This window comes from Muntiacus reevesi, chromosome 14 (assembly GCF_963930625.1).
Source record: "Muntiacus reevesi chromosome 14, mMunRee1.1, whole genome shotgun sequence".
Classification (NCBI taxonomy): Eukaryota; Metazoa; Chordata; class Mammalia; order Artiodactyla; family Cervidae; genus Muntiacus; species Muntiacus reevesi.
Genome location: NC_089262.1, coordinates 1,779,256 through 1,797,786, shown reverse-complemented (window position 1 = coordinate 1,797,786; position 18,531 = coordinate 1,779,256). Strand labels below are relative to the sequence as shown.

General features: G+C 57.0%; 1 protein-coding gene across 1 annotated transcript; it reads left to right on the top strand.

Annotated features, from left to right (window-relative positions):
• Window positions 1-11,497: 11,497 nt before the first annotated feature.
• Window positions 11,498-16,818, top strand: IRX2 (iroquois homeobox 2). The gene is made up of 5 exons (XM_065905279.1): window positions 11,498-12,008; window positions 13,346-13,751; window positions 14,037-14,756; window positions 15,544-15,613; window positions 16,299-16,818. The coding sequence occupies exons 1-4, from the start codon at window positions 11,760-11,762 to the stop codon at window positions 15,594-15,596; spliced, it is 1,428 nt and encodes a 475-aa protein (XP_065761351.1). The 5' UTR covers window positions 11,498-11,759; the 3' UTR covers window positions 15,597-15,613; window positions 16,299-16,818.
• Window positions 16,819-18,531: the final 1,713 nt, after the last annotated feature.

The window sequence follows — 18,531 nt, the reverse complement described above, 5'->3', positions numbered from 1 at the left end:
CAGGCATTTTGCAGAAAATCAGGTATATTTGGGGGAAATCTCCAGAAAGGAATCTGTAGTAATCTCCTTGAGTTACTGTTAGGAAAACATAGCAAGTTTTGCAAGCATGCATGTGACCTGAGAAAAAAAGGGAGAGGATTTATTGACTAATGGCCATGAATGTGTGCGTGTATTTGCTCATGTTTGCAAAAAGAAATGCTGGGAAGACTTGTAGAAGCTAATGAGGGCGGAGAGGGACTGCCGGAGGGCAGGAGAGACGGCAAGCAGGGCCAGGCTGCAGAGCATGCGTCCCCTGACTCGTAGCCACCGAGCTCTCCAGCTCCAAAAGCGCAGTTCCGTCAGAACGGAAGCCAGTCCTGACACTAACTTAGGACTGGAAAACAAATCTCTGTATAAAGCTGGTAACAGATAAAACACTATTTTCAAGTAATGCTGTAGCTTGTTTTGTGAATCCCAACTGTGATATTTTCTAGACATGAAATGATCTGCAAAGGAAAATAAAAGCTGTACTCAGTGATTTATTGTGAGTAGTCCTGCAGATATTTATAGTTTTGAAGTAGTTATGTATATTTCACAACAAATCAAATAAACGAAGACTGGTGAAAGAATCAAGAGTCTCAATATATGAGGAGAGATGTAAAGAAACATTAAAAATGAGCTAAAATATGTGTGCTTATCTCAAATATAAGTTATTGTCTACAATAATTCAGAATATATATGTATAATATATATTTTCTCAGACTAATGTAAAAATACATAAAAGGCAGAGATTTCAAAAGATAACATAAAAACATGCTCTTCTCATCCCATTATAGTATACACCCAATTCGTCATATTTGTATATAATTTTTAAACATTGAAGTGTAGTTGATTTACAGTGTTGTGTTGATTTCAGGTGTAAAGCACAGTGACTCAGTTATATGTACATGTGTGTGTGTGTGTGTGTGTGCACACGCACAAGTCACTTCAGTCATGTCCAACTCTTTGCAACCTCGCCTATAGCCTGCCGGGCTCCTCCGTCCACGGGATTCTCCAGGCAAGAATACTGGAGTGGGCTGCCGTTGCCTCCTCCGGGGGATCTTCCTGCCCCAGGGAGCAAGCCTACGTCTGTTATGTCTCCTGCACTGATAGGCAGGCTCTTTACCACCAACACCAGCGGGGAAGAAGTATACATATACTTTTTCAGATTCTTTTCCATGACGGGTTATCATCAGATACTGAGTGTGGTTCCCTGCGCTATGTAGTAGGTCTTTGTTGTTTATCTATTATGCATATATGTTAGATTTGTTGGTCCCAGACTTCCAATTTACCCCTCCCTGGCTCTGTATATAACTTTTTAAAAATCACCAAGTACTTATAAAAGTCAAGAGCTGCAGAAGGCAGTTCCTGGCTTTGCTCCTCCAGAGGGATGCTGCCTCTTACCGGCCCCTGGTCACGTGTCCTGCCTGCCCGTGCTCAGAGCGGGCACCATGCTCTGATGCCCACGTCTTCGCCAGCTCGCATGCCGTAAAGGTCTCTGAAGACACAGACGTCAAGGTGCTGCCTCTCATCACCGTTAGGATCCCGCCTGTCCGTTTTGTAAACACGCCCCCCTCTCGTCCCCACCCTTGACTCGCCCACCTTGTCCCTGGCAGCCACCAACCTATTCTTCCTGTCTAAACTTTCGTAATTTCAGAAATGTCCTCTTGGCAGGATCACGCCGTAAAGGAGCTTTGGCTTCGGCTTTTGTCCTCCAGCCTAGTTCTCTGGAGACTTCATGCGAGCTGTGAGGACCAATAACTTGCTTCTGCGGTTGAGCGTTAGTTCCACCCACTGAAGGACATCTGGGCCGAGTCCAGTTTCTGTCTGTTACAAATAAAGGTGCTGCGAACATCCGTGTACAGGGTTTGTGTGAACATAAGTTTCTGTTTCTCTGGGAACAACGCCCAGGAATGCAATCACCAGACTGCATGGCACTGTCAAGGCTAGTCTTTTTTTTTTTTCTTTCTTTTAATTGATTTATTTTAATTGGAGGATAATTACTTTACAGTATTGTGATGGTTTGTGCATCGTCATGAATCAGCCACAGACATACATCTGTCCCCTCCATTCTGCACCCCCGTCCTGACTCCCTCCCTGCCCACCCCACCCTTCCAGGTTCTCACAGAGCGCCCCATTGGGCCCCTGCATCAAGCATCAAACTCGCACCGTCTACCTTCACAGGAAACTGCCCAACTAGTTCCCACAGTGGGTTTACCACCTTACATTCCCACCAGCAATGCATGAATGACCTTGCTTCTTTGCATTCTCACTTTTGATGTTATTGCCACTTTATTTTCTTATTTTAGCCATCCTGGTAGGTGCATATACTTCACAGTGCTTTTAATTTGCATTTCCTTGATGGTTAATGATGTTGAACACCTTTCATGTGAATATTTGCCATCTGTATATCCTCTCTGGTGATAAATGTCTTTTGACCAAATTCTAATTGCATAGTTTTGTATTGTTTTGTTTTACTATTCGGCTTTGAGTATTCTTTATATATTCTAGATACTAGTCCTTCGTTGGATACATAATTTGCAAATATTTTCTGTCAGTCTGCATTCTTTTCATTCTTTCAGAGAATAAAATATTAATTCATGGATTCTGCTTTTGGTGTCTAGTCTACAAATTCTTTGCCTTGTCATAGATCTTGAGATTTTTATCCTCTATTTTTCTGAAAGTTTCATAATTTGACATGTAAGTCTGTGATCCAAGTCTAGTTAATTTTTGCATAAGGCATAGGAGTTGGCTTGGAGTCGGTGTGTGTTTGTGTGTGGATACTTGCTTGCATGCTCTGTTGTCTCCGAATCTCTGTGGCCCCACAGACTGTAGCCCACCAGGCTCCTCTGTCCCTGGGATTTCCCAGGCAAGAATACTGGAGTGAATCACCGTTTTTTCCTCCAGGGGATCTTCCTGACCCAGGGATCGAACCCCCGTCTCTCACATCTCCTTCACTGACAGGTGTGTTCTTTACCACTGGATACCTGGGAAGTCCCACACACATGCTTAGGAACGTCCAGTTGGTCCAGCACCATTTGTTGAAAAGACAAATTTTCCTCCATTGAATTGCTTTGCATCCTGTCAAAATAAGTCAGGAATATTTATACATGTTTGTTTCTGGGATTTTCTCTTTTGTTCCAATGAAGTAATGTCTTGGAATTGGGTAGATTGATTCTTCCCACTTTATTCTTCTTTGTCAGAATTGTTTTAGCCATCCTAAGTTTCCTGCCACTAAAAATAAATTTCAGAAGAAACTTGTCTGTTTCTAAAAAACCCTTGTTAGGATCTAATTAGCTTTAAACAGTCGGTCCCACTCTGAATTTTTCACTAACACTCTCATCGGTCTGGTTTGTTTTTGTTCACTTTCCTTTTTCACGAACCTCTGTGTGCTGGGAATGGTGCAGGTCATGTGGGATGCAAAAACAACAACAAAAAAATGCACGCTCGCTCTTCTCAAGGAATGAAGGTTTGGGGCTGATTGCTAACTCAAGAATTTATTTTAAAAATGAAATGCCATTTTCAGTGTGCATACCTATTGGGCCTTAAAATTCAACATGCCAATCCACCGTCCTTTATACTGGAGAGCCAGGGCTCCTGAGCTGTGATCAGACTTGCCTTTGGATCACTGGAGATCCCAGACACTCGGGGCACAGGAAATGCCTAGGAGAGAAGCCGGCCTGAAACACACGCAACCGCCCCGTCATCGTTCTGTTTCCCTCCCTCAGTATCCTGGTACCTTTGAGAAGAAGTGAGCAACCAAGAGCAAGCCATTCACCGACTCAGTCAGTGGGTCAACACTTGTCCAGTGCTCCACAGAGCCCCACGGCAGGGGTGACGGAGCCCGCGGGCAGGGCCTTGGCAAGAGGCAGGGACTGACTTGGGGGTGTGTGGCCACAGGCAAACGGGCCCGCAGGCCAGGAGCAGGCCAGGAGCAGGCCGGCAGGCCAGGAGGAGGCCAGCAGGCCAGGAGCCTGGGCAGAGAGCTAGTCAGGTTCGGGAGGCAGTCAGTCCAAGGGCCTTCAACCGCATGGTCACAGGGAAGCCTTTGGACACACGGGGCTCCCCAGGAAGCCGCCCCCTCTCTGGGCCTGGCTCTGAGCAGGCTGAGGAATAGAATGAACCTCGGGGGCTTCTGGAGTCTCTGCTGGGCCAGGGTGCCTGCCCTCAGGCTGAGCGGGTCTGTCGGGGAGAGCCAGGATGAAACGGATAGGATGAGAACATAGAGTTAGAGACATTTCGAGAAGCAGCCCAGGAGACAAGCAGGCCTAGAGGGCTGTTCGGGAAGTAAGGAGGGGTGTGAGGGTGAGGGCTTCGGGCCTGGGGTCCTGCTGGGGGGGCAGCCCTTCCCCTCCCCTCTCTCCTCCTCTCCTTTCCAGGCTGCACCTTCCCCCGAAGCTGCCCCCTCCCCATCTTTCTGTCTCCCTGCAGCCCCCCTCTGATCTTGACTTGAATTTTCTAAGGCACCTTCACTGTGGCTGGGGAAAAGATGCAGACTTCTCCAGGGCAGACTTCTCCCCAGAGACAAGAGCGGCCAGCCCCCGAGGAGAGCCAGTGGCCACAGGTGAGGAGCCTGAGCTCCCGTGGCAGCGTCCTGCCCAGGAAGCCTGTCTCTCTGCCACGTTCTGGAGACGCCCAAAGACAGACACACTGGGGACAGTCCTTTCGGAGGTCAACACTGCAAACCTTAGACTGTATCTATGTTTTGAAGGATGGGGTGGGCGGGGGGTGGGGGGAGATGAAGCCAGGAAGAAAGAGACAAAAATGTACATTTTTGAGAAACTATTTTTTTTAAGAAAGCACTCCTTTATTAGTTCCCTATACTTCTGTGCTATGACACTTCTTTTAAATGATAACACACATTATTGTTTTAATTTTCAAAATGTTAAATATTTCACATGCTAGGAATGTAGAGAGTGATAGAATCCATGTAACCATCATTTCAAGTTAACAATCTCGGGTGACATTTGCAGCACACAGATTTCTCAGACACAAGGCGTGACTACCACTACCGGCATGGGCCCCCAGACTCTCTTCGGGGCGCCCAGCGGGCCTGCAGCCAAGGGGAGAGGCCCCAGGGCGACACTGCCGCCCCCACCTGTAAACAGCGGGCATATTGCCGCTTTGTGTTCCTTTTTGTCAATTTCAGCAGCAGCAGCAGCAAGCTGTCAGGATCCTTTTCTGAAAGTATTATTATACTTTGCCCCAGCTCATATTATTATACTTTTACCCCCAGACCTGACTCCAGCGGGTGCAAGAGCGTCTGGGGTGGTTCCCATCACCCCTGGGGAGCGCTGTGCTCCAGGGGCCGCGCCCCAGGCGGGGCGCGGCAGACAGGCCTCCTCCGACTGCCATTTAGGACGCATCCAGCCCTGCACTTCGCAGACAATGCCGCAAGGGCCGTGCCAGGGCTCAGTGCCCCCGGCCTGGCATTTTCTCCGCGGCGGACAATGAGGCTGGGGGTCAGAGGGGCGGGCAGCTCCTGCTCTTTCAGATGCGGCCAAATGTCTCCCTGATTCCTCTGCAGCAGTTTCCACTAGCACAGCGGGAAGAGAGTGCCCGGTCTCCGCACACCCTGGGCCTTGTTGGGGTCAAACCGCGGCATCTGATACACCGTACGGTTTGCCCGCCAAGAGCGAGCGTGGGCCTCTGCGAACCTGCCGCGGTGGTTGTGCTCTGCGCGGAGACTCCGCCTGCCTGCTTGGCCATCTGCGGGTGGCTTCCCCTGCTGCCTTGGGAGCCCTTACTGGTCGAGCAGGGCGGTCTTTGCCCTTTACGGGCGCTGCAAACCTTTCTCCCCAGATCAATGCCAGCAATTTCTGTTCAACTGAAGTTTTTTACTTTTAATGCAATCAAATTTATCAAACCGTCCTTTCTGCATTTCCGCCAGTATTAACAACAGCAACAACAAAAAGGCCTTCCTTACCCGCGGCTCTCCCACCCAGCTGCGTCAGTGTACGCCTGACCACGCGCGGCGGAATCGCGGTCTCGGCGAGCCCTTTGGGTGAAGAGTCAGCAGGCGGCTCTGAACGTGGCCCCGGACAAACGCCCTCTATAGCCTCTCTCGTCTAATGAAAGCAGTGGGCGAAACACAGTTACTTCTCCTCCACTGTTTTCTTGCGAGCGAGGATCCCACCCGCTCTGGCCGGATCCAAGCGACGCTCCGGGTCTCTGCAGCCCCTGGGCGCGCTCACACCCGCGTGCACGTGACGAGCTGCGCTCCGCCGTGGAAAACGGGGAAAGCAAAGCGAGTAATGAGAGGCTGAGGACAGTCTGGGCGTCGGTGGGGGTGGGGGGGTGAGGGATGGGTGTGTGTGAGCTAAATTCTTCCAAAGGCTGTCTCGAAGAAACATTTAAAAGAAAACAGACACCTCTCATCTGTTTCCACTCGCCTAGAGCAGCTCCCGCGGCGCGCGGACTTCCCCGGGCAGAGCGGCTGTGCGCGCGCGCGCGTGTGCGGGTCGGGGCGCCGGGCCGCGCGGCCGTGAACGCGGAGGGCAGAGCGCTCGTCCACACTGTCCTTCCCAACGATCGCCGACCGCTGAGCGAGGGCGCTCGGGTCTTGGCGGCTCCGGAAGAAGGTCTCGGATCACGGGGATCTCCATCCCGTCCGCGGCGCGCGCACCGCCACCCCTCCGCGCACCCCCGCTCGGCGCTCCCGGCCGGGGACGCGGACGCCGGCGGGGACCTGGGCCCGGGGACGCGCGCACGGCTCGCTCAAAGGGGCTGCGGGTCTGGGTTCGCTGGGGGCAGGGAAGAGCGGGAGCGATAGGAGCACGGGATGCGAAGAGGCGAAGGATGCTGATTCCTGGGCCGCGGCGCGGGAGAAACTTCAGGAAGCGGGTCGGAAGCGGGGCGTCCGCGGAGAGGATGGGCCGTGTGCGGCCGCTGAACGAAACCGGGAGGGACACGTTAGCGGCCCGCAGACTGCTAGTCCTTCGACCTCAGGGGCTGGGCCGTGGTGCTAGAACCAGGTCGCGGGCTGAGCCCAGAACGTGCAGAAGAGCGCTCTCCGGTCCAGGGACCCCTTCCGCGGCGCCCGAGGCCTTAGGGCGGGTGGAAACCCAGGGGACGCGTCCGCGCTCCGGGTTCCCTGACTGGAGCGGCGGGGACCCTCTGGGCCTCGCCTCCTGCGGTGTTTTGCAGACACATGTGGCCGCATCAGAAGTCCGTGTCAGAGCCTCGAAAGGCCGAAGTGTCCAGAGACCCGCGAGCGGGCTCGACCCCGCTTGGAAGGCATTCACGTTTCATTTGACTTAAACTCTGAACAGTTTACAGCGAAGTGTTCCTGTTCCCCCCCCCCCCCCAAAAAAAAAAACCGCAGACCCGGACTCGCGGCTCTTCTGGTCAGTTTCTGATGCCACTCGTTCCGCAGTCCCCCGGGAAGGGCGACACCAGAGGGGGCATGTGCCCTATACATGAAAACCACTTCCACTTCACACGGAAATGCACGAGGAGGAACCAAGTAAAATGTGTCTTTTAAAATCTTAATTAACCCCCTCACCACCCCTCACCCCCACCCCTGCCCCCCCCCCCCTCCTGGCACATCCACACGCTCCAAGATGATACCTCTTTTCCCACTCAACTCTGAAAAACTCCCAAGACAGGGCAAAAGGCGGGACGAGAGAGAGGCCGGGTTCGGCTAGGCTTTATTCAAACGCTCCAGTGTTGCTGTCCGTTTGCCCCGAATGCAACCGACGTAGGGGAGGCCCGGCCGGGGCGCCCTCGGTGGCCAGGGACGGCGCCGGGCCCACCGCGGCGGGGACGAGGCGGCAGCCGCGCAGGCCACAGCGCCCCCTCGCCGCCCGCGCGCACGACTTCGGGCCGCGTCGCCGCTCGGCCTGCCCGCCTCTCCCGGGAGCCCCGGGCAAGGAGTGGAGGGCGCCTCGGTCTGCGCCGTCGCCGCTCTACGAGGAGGACCTAGAGCCCCAGGCCGCCGTTCCCAGAATTCGGCCTCCGGGAAACCGCGCTCTCCTGGAAACACGCGTGTCCACCCCGACTCGTTCCAAAAGCATCGGCCACTGTGGGGACAAGTAACAGAAATGTGACGCTGTTAACCCCCCCCCCTTTTTTTTAATGCAACCCTGGGGCAAAGTGGGAGGAGGGCGGAATCCACTGTAACCCCGAAACCGAACTGCTCCGATCCATCGCTCGTGTGAGCGCGCTTTCAGGGCACGCACCCGGTTGGCCTGAGCACCGGCCCTTTCTCTGCCATCCCAGTGACGAGGGCAACCGAAAGTGACAAGAGGCCCAGTGTCCGTCCGGACCCGGCGCTCCACAGGCCTGAACGGCCTCCTCGCCCCTGAGCGGAGCATCCAGGTCCCGCTCCCCGAAAGCGGCGGCCGTGGGGCCCGGGCGCTCCCCGCGGTGACTCCAGAGGCAGCTGCAGGATTCCAGGCCACGCTCACAGGCGGCCGCGCGCCCAGCCATCGCGTTGAGTCAACACTTGCAGCCTGTTCTTTCGATTGAGTTTTTAGAAAAGAAGCCCGAGCCAACTTTAAGAAAAGGGAAAGTGATTTTATATACATATATAAAAAAATCAGAGCGCTTTAAAGCGAAACGGAGTTTATATATCCCGATAACAATGCAGAGCCTAAGTGTTGATGTCTCTGCGTAGGCATTTTAATTTGCTGCAGTCACTACCAATAAAAACGGCATGTAGTGCGGTTCGACTGTTTAATAGTGCAAGGTAGACGGCTTTTATTAGTAGCAGGCAGCAGTATGGAAAATTTAGATTTCAGTGGAGGAGTATAATTGCTGCGGGGTGGGGGGGGCGGGTGGAGACACTCTGAGCATAGACTGTCTTCCGGATCAGCTGCGCTGAGCTGCGGGTAGAGCGCGAGCCGACAGCCCTTTCTGGAGAAGCACCCTGGGCGACGCGAGACCCTCCAAAGCCACGTGCACATGTCTGGTTACACACTTAATTGATGTCAAAATCGAGTGTATCGGAGCTTATGCTCCCTGCTCCAAACTGGGGATGTTTTTGTAATAACTCGCTGTTTTCTTTTCTGCCCCTGGCAGAGATCAAGCCCTGGAGGTGGGGGGTAGGGGGTCGGGGGAGGAGGGAGGAGAGGGCGGGGGGGTGGGGGCGGCCCCAAATGCTAATGAGACAACAGCAGGAACTGGTCTTTAGAAATGGAAATACTCAGGCCAGTCCTCCTTGGAGATAAAAATTGGACCTGATTTCTTCTTTTTTCACTTGAACTATGTAACTGGAAGCGAACCGAAGGCCTGGAACCTGATCCAGCGCTGTGAATGTCGGTCATCCGTAGTGTCTGTCTCATTTCGGCCTCTTCCTGGCCGAATTCCCTCCCGGGAAGACCACGGATGCCGCGGACCCTGGGAAAAGCGGGCTCCACGGGGCTGCTGCGGCCTCTGACTCTCCCCGCTTCCTTTTCCTTTTCAAGGCGACAGTAATTGATTTAAAATAACTGCCCTGAACTGAATTAGGGCGTCCAGCTTGGGGTCAAAGGATTGCTGAAACTCACCTGCTGGGCCCTCGAGGCGGCGCAGTGGGTGGGGTGTGGTGGGGTGGGGTGAGGGGCGGGGGTGAGGCGGCTAGGCAAGTGTAGAGGGTGCAGGCTGGGATTTGTGGGCGGCGCGGGGGCTCAGAGAGGCGAGCCTCTGTTGGGGGGACAGGCGAGAGTGCAGCGGTTTGGGGGCGAGTGGGGAGGCGGCTGGGGTGAGGTGCCTGGACTTCACCTACCGGGGGGCCACGGCCTGCAGGCGGAGGAGGGTGGACCCTGCTCAAGTCCAATCCTGCAGTTTACAACCGGTCTCCCTAGATCTGGGGGAACGAAACACAGCCTCGAAGGTTCCGCAGGCGGTCAGGCCCGAGGCTGGAGCCTCCTGGTCCTCGCGCTGCAGCCGCGCCCCGCAAGAGGCCTCATGGCGCCCGGGGTACCCGGGAGACAGAGACCCGAACGCGATCACCCTGGTCCCTCCGCCAGCTGCCCAGCCAACCGGGCTGGGAAGTGGGCCAGGGAGGTGGGTAGGCGGTAGGGTAGCGGGGTGGGGGGGCGGGTAGAGGAGTAGGGGGCGGGGTAGAGGGGTGGTAGGGGGTGGGGGAAGGAGAGGCTGCGGCCCGGAGCTCCGGCCTACCGCGTTCCCCGCCCCCCGCGGGAAGAGGCACCTGTTGTGATGACCACCACGCCGGGGCCTCGCACAGCCCGCCGTCCCCCCACCCAACCGTGCGTCCACTTCCTAAGCGCCCATCGGTGGCCCCATCTGCCACCCACCCCCCAGCCCAAACACCAGACGCCCTCCACGGCCCCGCGGGGGAGGGTGGAGAAGGCCCATGGAGACGGGTGTCTGTGCGACTGGGCCCCCGAGCCTCCTGCCGAGCGCATCGCCGCTAGGCCCCGCGAGGCGGCCCCCGGGTCGCCTGTTACCTGCGCTACCTGGGCAACCGCGTGCGCCGCCCGCGCCCCCGGCCTGTGACTGTCTCGTCCCTTCCCGAGTGACAGCGAGGCTCCACGTCCTGCCAGAGGCGGTCTGTCCGCTGACGATCGTTTCCCCGAGTGCTTTACAACGTAAATCCGAAAGAGGCGTCAACTTATTAAAACAAAATAAAAAACCCTTTGGGGGAGGCGGCGGCGCCCTGGAGAAGCTCTGGAGGCGCGGGCTAAACCTCATCCGAGAGCAGAGAGTCCTGACACCCAGGGCCCGCTGGCCACTGCGGACCTCGGGGCAGAGAGCTCACCTCAGGGCCCTCCTGGCGGCTCGCGACGAAAGCGCCCGGGATCCGGTCCGCGGGGGCACGCCGGGGCGGCGCGGGGCCGGCGGCCAGCCGCGAGACCCCGCGTGGAGGCTCGCCCCGTGCGGCAAGCAAGGACGGACCGGGGGAGGTGGGCGTGAGAGCCGCGCACGCCGTCCCCAGGAGGACCCGGGCCACGGTGCCCCACTCCCGCCGCATCACCCGTAGCTCCGACCCGGGCACGAGGGTCCGGCGCGCAGTCCGCGGCCTGTGAGGGGGGCCCGGGCCGCTCATCCCCCCCCACCCAAGTGGCAGCGGGCGGCCTCTGCCCCGGTCCTTGCGGGCCGAGCTGGGGGCGGGGCAGGGGGAGGGGGCAGAGTGTCGGGCTGGGGCCAGGGGGGCGGCCGGAAGGGTGGGGGGCGCGGCGGCGGGCGCCGGGAGTCCGCGCGAGCGGGAAGGGGGCGCGCGCACTGCCCTGTGCGGCCGGGCTGCGGGCCGGGGGCCGGGGCTGCGCGAGAGGCGGCTGAGCCACAAAAGCCTGCGCGTCCTGCCTCCCGCTCCCCCCGCCCCTCCGCCCGCCCCTCCCCCGGCGTCCCCGCCCCTCTCCCGGCCGCGGCCGGGCGGCGGGAGCGGGCGGAGCCGGCGGAGCAGGGGAGGGGGCGGGCGCCCGAATATGCAGATGAGCCCGTGACGGACAGCTCCGCGTTCCAATGTCCCTCGGAAACTCGAGCGCTCCTTCCTCAACTCCTCACTCCCGACTCCAGACTCCCCCAAACCCCGACCGCCGGCCTGGCGCGCGGCTGCGCCCACCGGCTCCGAGCTGCCGTTGCCGCCAACGCCGCCGCCGCCGCCGCCGCCGCCCCGCCGCCCCGCCGCTCCCCCGGCCCGCGGGGCCGCCCGGGCTAGTGCGCGGGCCGGCCTGCCTCGGCCGGCGGTCCCCGCGCTCGCCGCCGCCTCCTCGCGCCCCGGCCGGGCGTGGATGGAGGGCGCCGCGCGCCCTGCCCGCTGCTCGGCGTGACGCGGGCCCCCGCGCCCCGCGCCCACCATGTCCTACCCGCAGGGCTACCTGTACCAGGCGCCCGGCTCGCTGGCGCTGTATTCGTGCCCGGCGTACGGCGCGTCGGCGCTGGCGGCGCCGCGCAGCGAGGAGCTGGCGCGGTCGGCGTCGGGCTCGGCGTTCAGCCCCTACCCCGGCTCCGCGGCCTTCACCGCGCAGGCGGCCACCGGCTTCGGCAGCCCGCTGCAGTACTCTGCCGACGCCGCCGCCGCCGCCGCCGGCTTCCCGTCCTACATGGTAACCGAGCGCGGGCTGGCGGGCGGGGTCGCGGCTTGCCGGGAGCAGGGACCCTGGTCTGTGATCGGCGAGCCGGAGGGTCGCGGGGAACGTGGTGGGGGAGGCGGCTCCGAAGTCGCGGAGTTGGGGCCGTGGCGGGGCCGAGGCCGGCGGGGGCGAGAGGCGGGGCGGTCGGCCGGCGACGTCCGGAGCGCGGGGCTCCGCGCGCCCTTCCCTTCGGCTGCTGAGGTCATCTCCCCCGAGCCCGAGAAGTGCGACTCCGCTGGGGTCGGGACGGGGTCTGGCCTGGGTGGCCCTCTCTCAGTCGCCGAAGCTGGGCGAGGAGTCTTGAGCTGGCCGGGGCTCGCTTCTTCCGGCGCGGGGAGCAAGGGTCGGCGCCCCTGGGGCCTCCGGGGCGACCGCTGGGCGCTGAACACTTCCTCGCGGGGCTTGGGGGTCACAGGACTGGGGAAATCAGCGGCGCCTCCGCCGCGGCTCCGGGGCCCGGCCGGGCAGCCCAGATCTTCGCCTTCATCTGCCCCACAGGCCGGTGCTTTAGAAAAATATGTCGGCCGGCGTGCGGCCCGCTAAGTGCCGCCTCGGTCCCGCGCGCCGAGAGCAGCCCCTGCCTCAGGGGCTCCCGGGCCGGCCCGCGCTCCTCAGGCTCCGCGGCCCGGCCAGGCCGGGGGGCTGGCAAAGCGCGTTTTAGACTCTGGAGGCCCGGACAGGGGGGCCTGGTGGCCACCTCCCGCCCTCGGCGGAATTCCAGAGCAGAGACCGGGTAGCCGGGGCCTCGGCGCTGGCTGTAGAAGTCTCGAATTTAAACGTTAAAGGCTGAATTAAAATGCTAATTGCCGCGTATTTGAAGAATTCGAAACGGTGACTGGCTTCGAGTTGCAAATTGGATTTGCCGAGCTTTAGAGCGGTGAATAGCGGAGCCGGGACTCTGGGGTGTTTTTTTTAACCATTTAAGGGAGGGGAAAGGGAGTAGGAGGAGGCGGCGACTCTTCACACCAGGAGAAATTTAGATATCAAGAAGCTACCTGCGAGCCTGTGTGTGCGGGCCTGTTTGTGCACGCCCGTACCAGCGGCTCAGGGGCACTTGGGGCCAGATGTGTCATTTTTAGGAAAATGAAATCGTTGGAAAATTTGGGAATAAAACCGCAGCGCTTTCCGAGATCCACAGCTGGCGTTAAACAACCCGCTGCGTCCTCCGGATCTGTTGCTGCGGGAAGGCGCAGCCCCAGCGCAGGGAGGCACCGTGGGAAAGGCGCCCGCGGGCGGGCGGAGGGGTCACCGGGGCGCTGACGCCTGTCGGGCCCTCGGACGACCGTTCACCGGGCTCTTGTCGGTTGCAGGGAGCGCCCTACGACGCACACACGACCGGGATGACGGGCGCCATCAGCTACCACCCTTACGGCAGCGCGGCCTACCCGTACCAGCTCAACGACCCGGCCTACCGCAAGAACGCCACGCGGGACGCCACGGCCACGCTCAAGGCCTGGCTCAACGAGCACCGCAAGAACCCCTACCCCACCAAGGGCGAGAAGATCATGCTGGCCATCATCACCAAGATGACCCTCACGCAGGTCTCCACCTGGTTCGCCAACGCGCGCCGGCGCCTCAAGAAGGAGAACAAGATGACGTGGGCCCCCAGAAACAAAAGCGAGGACGAGGACGAGGACGAGGGCGACGCGGCAAGGGGCAAGGAGGAGAGTGCCGACAAGGCGCAGGAGGGCACCGAAACGTCGGCGGAGGATGAAGGTGAGCTCGGCCGAGACGGCGCAGGGGCGCCGGAGCCGCCTTCTTCCCAGGCGGGGCGCCGAGCTGAGGCCGGAGAGCAGGCCGCCCGAACGCCCGGCGCTCCTGGCTCGGCCGCCCGGCGCCTCCGGGTCCCAGCGAGAGCGCCTCCCGCTCGGAGGGAGGTCAGGCTGCCCGGAGGACGTGGCTCGGGTGGGGTCGGGGTTGAGGGATCGAGGGGGTGGGGAGCGGTGGGCAGCGGGGCCCCGGGTGCCAAGACCGTGCCCCCCCCCCCCCGCGCCTCTGCAGGGATCAGCCTGCACGTGGACTCGCTCACCGACCACTCGTGCTCTGCTGAGTCCGACGGAGAGAAGCTTCCCTGCCGCGCCGGGGACCCCCTGTGCGAGTCGGGCTCGGAGTGCAAGGAGAAGTACGAGGACCTGGAGGACGACGAGGACGACGACGAGGACGCCGAGCGGGGCCTGGCGCCGCCCAAGCCCGTGACCTCGTCGCCGCTCACCGGCGTGGAGGCGCCGCCGCTGCTGAGCCCCCAGCCCGAGGCCGCGCCCCGCGGGGGTGGGGGCGGCAAGACGCCCCTGGGCAGCCGGACGTCGCCGGGCGCGCCGCCGCCCGCCAGCAAGCCCAAGCTGTGGTCTCTGGCCGAGATCGCCACGTCGGACCTCAAGCAGCCGAGCCTGGGCCCGGGCTGCGCGCCGCCCGGGCTGCCCGCGGCCGCCGCGCCCGCCTCGAGCGGGGCGCCCCCGGGCGGCTCGCCCTACCCCGCGTCGCCGCTGCTCGGCCGCCACCTCTACTACACGTCGCCCTTCTACGGCAGCTACACAAACTACGGGAACTTGAACGCGGCGCTGCAGGGCCAGGGCCTGCTGCGGTACAACTCGGCAGCCACCGCCCCCGGAGAGGCGCTGCACGCCGCGCCCAAGGCCGCCAGCGACGCGGGCAAGGCGGGCGCGCACCCGCTCCCGGAGCCCCACTACCGGCCCCCGGGCGGCGGCTACGAGCCCAAGAAAGGTAGGCGACCCTCGGGGCCCGGGGGCGGAGGGAGGGGCGGCGGTGCCCGGCGGGCGAGCACCCCCCAGGAGCAGGGAAGGGAACGGGGCACCTGTAGGTCTGGCCGTGGACGCTCTGTCCCTTAACCGGGAACGGGGAACGGACGGCTTTGCACTCCCAAGTTAGAAGTGAAGGGGGGCGGATGAAGACAGAAAGTGGGTGGGGGGCCAGGCGATCCTTCCTGGAGACCTCGACAGAACTGACCCCCTTATTACTGGCTTTTCATTTGATTTGTTATTATTCCTGTTGTTGGTGTCGTCCTGACTGTTTTCAGTTTGGCAAATACAAATCGACGCCAAATGTAGCTTCCCTCCGGCGTCCAGAGCGTCAGCCTCGGCGCTTTCTGTCGGTTCCTAGTCTCAGCTCAATCTCCTCTTCTGCCTTCGGCTGCAAGGAGATAAAGCCTTCTGCTTCCTCCCAGGGGCCTCCGCTTTTTAAATCGGCAGAACAGAAAACTAGAGTCCGTTTTCTCCCTCCCTTTCCTTGCCTCGCCTCTGTTGCTCCTAATGGAGGCTTGAGCCGATCCGACCTGTAAAAGGGGGTCAAGGGGGCAGAAAACGCGGAAATGTGACAGGCCCGTGTCTCAGGTGGCGGGTGGTGGCGGGGTGCAGCCGGGTCCCCCAGACGCTTGGGGGTTCGGGGGAAGGGCATGGCGTGCTTGGGCGGCGCGGGGCTGCTGGTCGTGAGGCTGTCGGGAGGCAGATGGCTCTGGGGTCGGGTCCTGACTAACTGCCCCCTCCCCTGACAGATGCCAGCGAGGGCTGCACCGTGGTTGGTGGGGGCGTCCAGCCCTACCTATAGAAGGGCCAGCAATGCAAGTAAGTGGGCTCCCTGGGGTCCCCCCTCCCCACACCCCTTGCGGAACCTCCCGGCACCAAATGCCCAGCAAATTCGCTTAATGTGTATTTCTTGCTTCTTGTCATGGGGTCTGAGGACAGCCTTACTTCTCTCTTTTTTATTTTCTTTAAGTGGGAGAGCATTATGCTGTTTTTGAGAGCTCCTCTTTTTTTTTTTTTTTTTTTTTTTTTTTTGCTCAAATTCTGCTTAAAAAAAGAAATCACTCATATTCATTGCACCACTGCTGTTGTTTTCTCTTTGGAAAAACAGATTCTTAAAATCTGGGTATTTGTATGCAATTTGGAACCTTAAAAAACTATGCTAGACACTTAAAAGGCACTTGCTTTCCAGAGCTAGTGCTCCGTAAACTGGGGGTATCAGACCCCTTTCTAGATGACATTTGCAGTCAGACTGGAGAGACACAAATACTAGTCTTTTATCAGGCCTGTCCCCGTGTCCAGATGGACTAGATAGGATCGGCAGTTTGCCTGGCTGACAGCAGTATCTCAAAAAGAAAACTACTTTACAAGTAGGCAGAATTACTCATCACAGATCTTGAAGGTGGGCAAGAAGTGAAACCTTTTGAGATGGACCCTTTTTAGAATGTGGTGATACTGATGGGGGCTGAAGGATTTGGGATGACTTGGTTTTTTCCTTGGTCCACAGGTAGGTGTCACAATTGCTTTGGAAAAAAAAAAGTCAGCAGGCCATTCTCTCCTCCCAAGTTCATAAATATACAGATATATATATATATATATAATGACCTCTAAATCCGGACCGCATCTTGTGCCACTGTAAAAAGGAAGGACCCACAGGGCACTGCCAACCCACAGACTCTATCGGAACAGACTTTTGTTGGACATACGTGAATTTGTTGGCATAGTATAGCTTCCCCAATGTATGTGTGACTTTTGAAAACAATCTTTTTTCTCAGGATATCTGAATTGATCACTTCATTGCCACGGTATATATTCTATAGGTGTGATAGGATTTACTGTAAAATTTATTTGTAAAAGATGTACACAGTAGAAATAAAACGTGATTATAGAACTTGAGTACTTAAGAAGTGGAAACAAATTTGATATTTATTTTTATAATGATATAAAGCTTCTAGTAATTTATGCAAGTTGTATTGCAATGGAATCTAAACCTTTTGTAAATAAATTCTGCCTGGTTTTTATTTGAACATTGCTGGTTATACAATCTTTGTTGGTTGTTTAACAAGAATTCTTTACTAATTTATATCTTAAATTGTAAATAAAAACAAACTAGTCTACAACAACGTGGTGTTTGGGGCTCATTTGTCCTGGAAGAGTCTTTGGGTAGGGAGCCCTGGTGATGGCAGCCCCTCCCCCTAGGTGATCTGACCTCAGGCTTTTTAATGAAAATGTGTAAAATAATCCCTCCCTTCTGCTCCTGCAAGAAGGCACAGGCAAGAGCAGTACACAGTAGGGAGATACGAATGGTTTTACATTATTTATATACACATGCATTGTAAGAAAATCTGGATTTTGTGTTCTGAATATGCAAATGGCTTGTTAGTGTATATTTAAAAACCTTGGCAAAATAAAACGATCTGATACCCCATGCATTAGGATCCCTTGGACATTTATTTCTGGGCTTACTGAGCCTCCTCAGTAACTAGAGTATTGTGAGTGGATAATGTGGATAATATGGGGTATAAATGATGCCCCCACCATAAATTATTGAGTGAAATAATTGTTTATTGTTTATTTGAATTATCCAAATTGGCGTAGATTTTTCAGATTTATTGACCGACTTCTTAACTCTCCTTTTCATATAACTCACGTTAAACACAAGGTGAAAATCTGGGGAGGAGAGATTCATTTTCCTTTCAGTGGCTCTTAGCCTTACCCTGGGGGGAAAGAAAAGTTTAAAGAACCCTAGACTATTGCCTCGTTATTGTGTGACTCACTACCTAATTCTAGGACAAGTCTACAATTTGTAGTCAAGGAACATATTCCCTTTGATTAGTATCATAAAAGCAGCAAAACTGTCACTTTAATTTTCAGCAAAATTATATGGATACCCATATAATATAATTTCAGAAAAGAAATGAACAATCATTTATTTCCTCTCCAAAGATAAATTGAGTGAATATAACTTACGGTTATAAAACAAGAATAATAGCTTCTTAGATTGCCCTTTAATCAATCATACACTTATTTTTCAAGAGGTTCATCTATTTTATTCCATGATTAATAATGTTGCAGCCTGAGCGCATTATTGGATCCCAGCGGGGGTCGGCCCGGATGCTTTTAGCTGCTTTGGAATGGTCAGTTGGGGTTCATTATGGGCTGATATTGAACAATTTATAAAATCTTGTCTAAACATCTGCCGGCTCTGATAGGCTGATGTGTCTGAGGATGGGAAATTGCCGGACCAGTTGATATTGACAAACGGATCTCTCTCCAGTGGCTTTTTGTGCCGTGGAAATTAGTGGCCTCTTGCTGGGGTCTTGTTAGAAAGGGTATTTGAAAGTAATCTTAGACACTTGAGGCAAAGCTGGGGGGCTGTAACTGGTCACAGAGCCCTGTCTGTTACGTGGTCTGACTGCCCAGGAATGCGCAGACCAAGGTTTCGGTCTTCTGTTCCTTCTCAGGCATTCTGTTGGCTTGGAGTAGATAAGCGATCGGAGGTTAGCAGAAAGCGAATCTTTGCGGGTAGAAAACTATATTTTTCTCCTTCCTGTCTCCCCTAGTAGGAGACCTGGACATGTTTGGAGTCGAGCTATCTCTTGGAGACAGGGAAGATTTTTCAAGTGGGAAGCCTGGTTGCTCTGTGGCAGCCCGTCTGGAGGAAAACAGATTTGAGTCTGTGCACATAAAAGGGAGCCAGGAGCTCCTTTGCCTGCTTTTGTTTCAGATGGAACCTTTGT

Excerpts from the sequence above, each read along its gene's own strand:
- IRX2 (XM_065905279.1), top strand. The coding sequence starts at position 11,760 with ATGTCCTACCCGCAGGGCTACCTGTACCAGGCGCCCGGCTCGCTGGCG. Across the intron at positions 12,009-13,345 it reads CCGGCTTCCCGTCCTACATG|GGAGCGCCCTACGACGCACA; the intron begins GTAACCGAGCGC and ends TGTCGGTTGCAG. Across the intron at positions 13,752-14,036 it reads AACGTCGGCGGAGGATGAAG|GGATCAGCCTGCACGTGGAC; the intron begins GTGAGCTCGGCC and ends GCGCCTCTGCAG.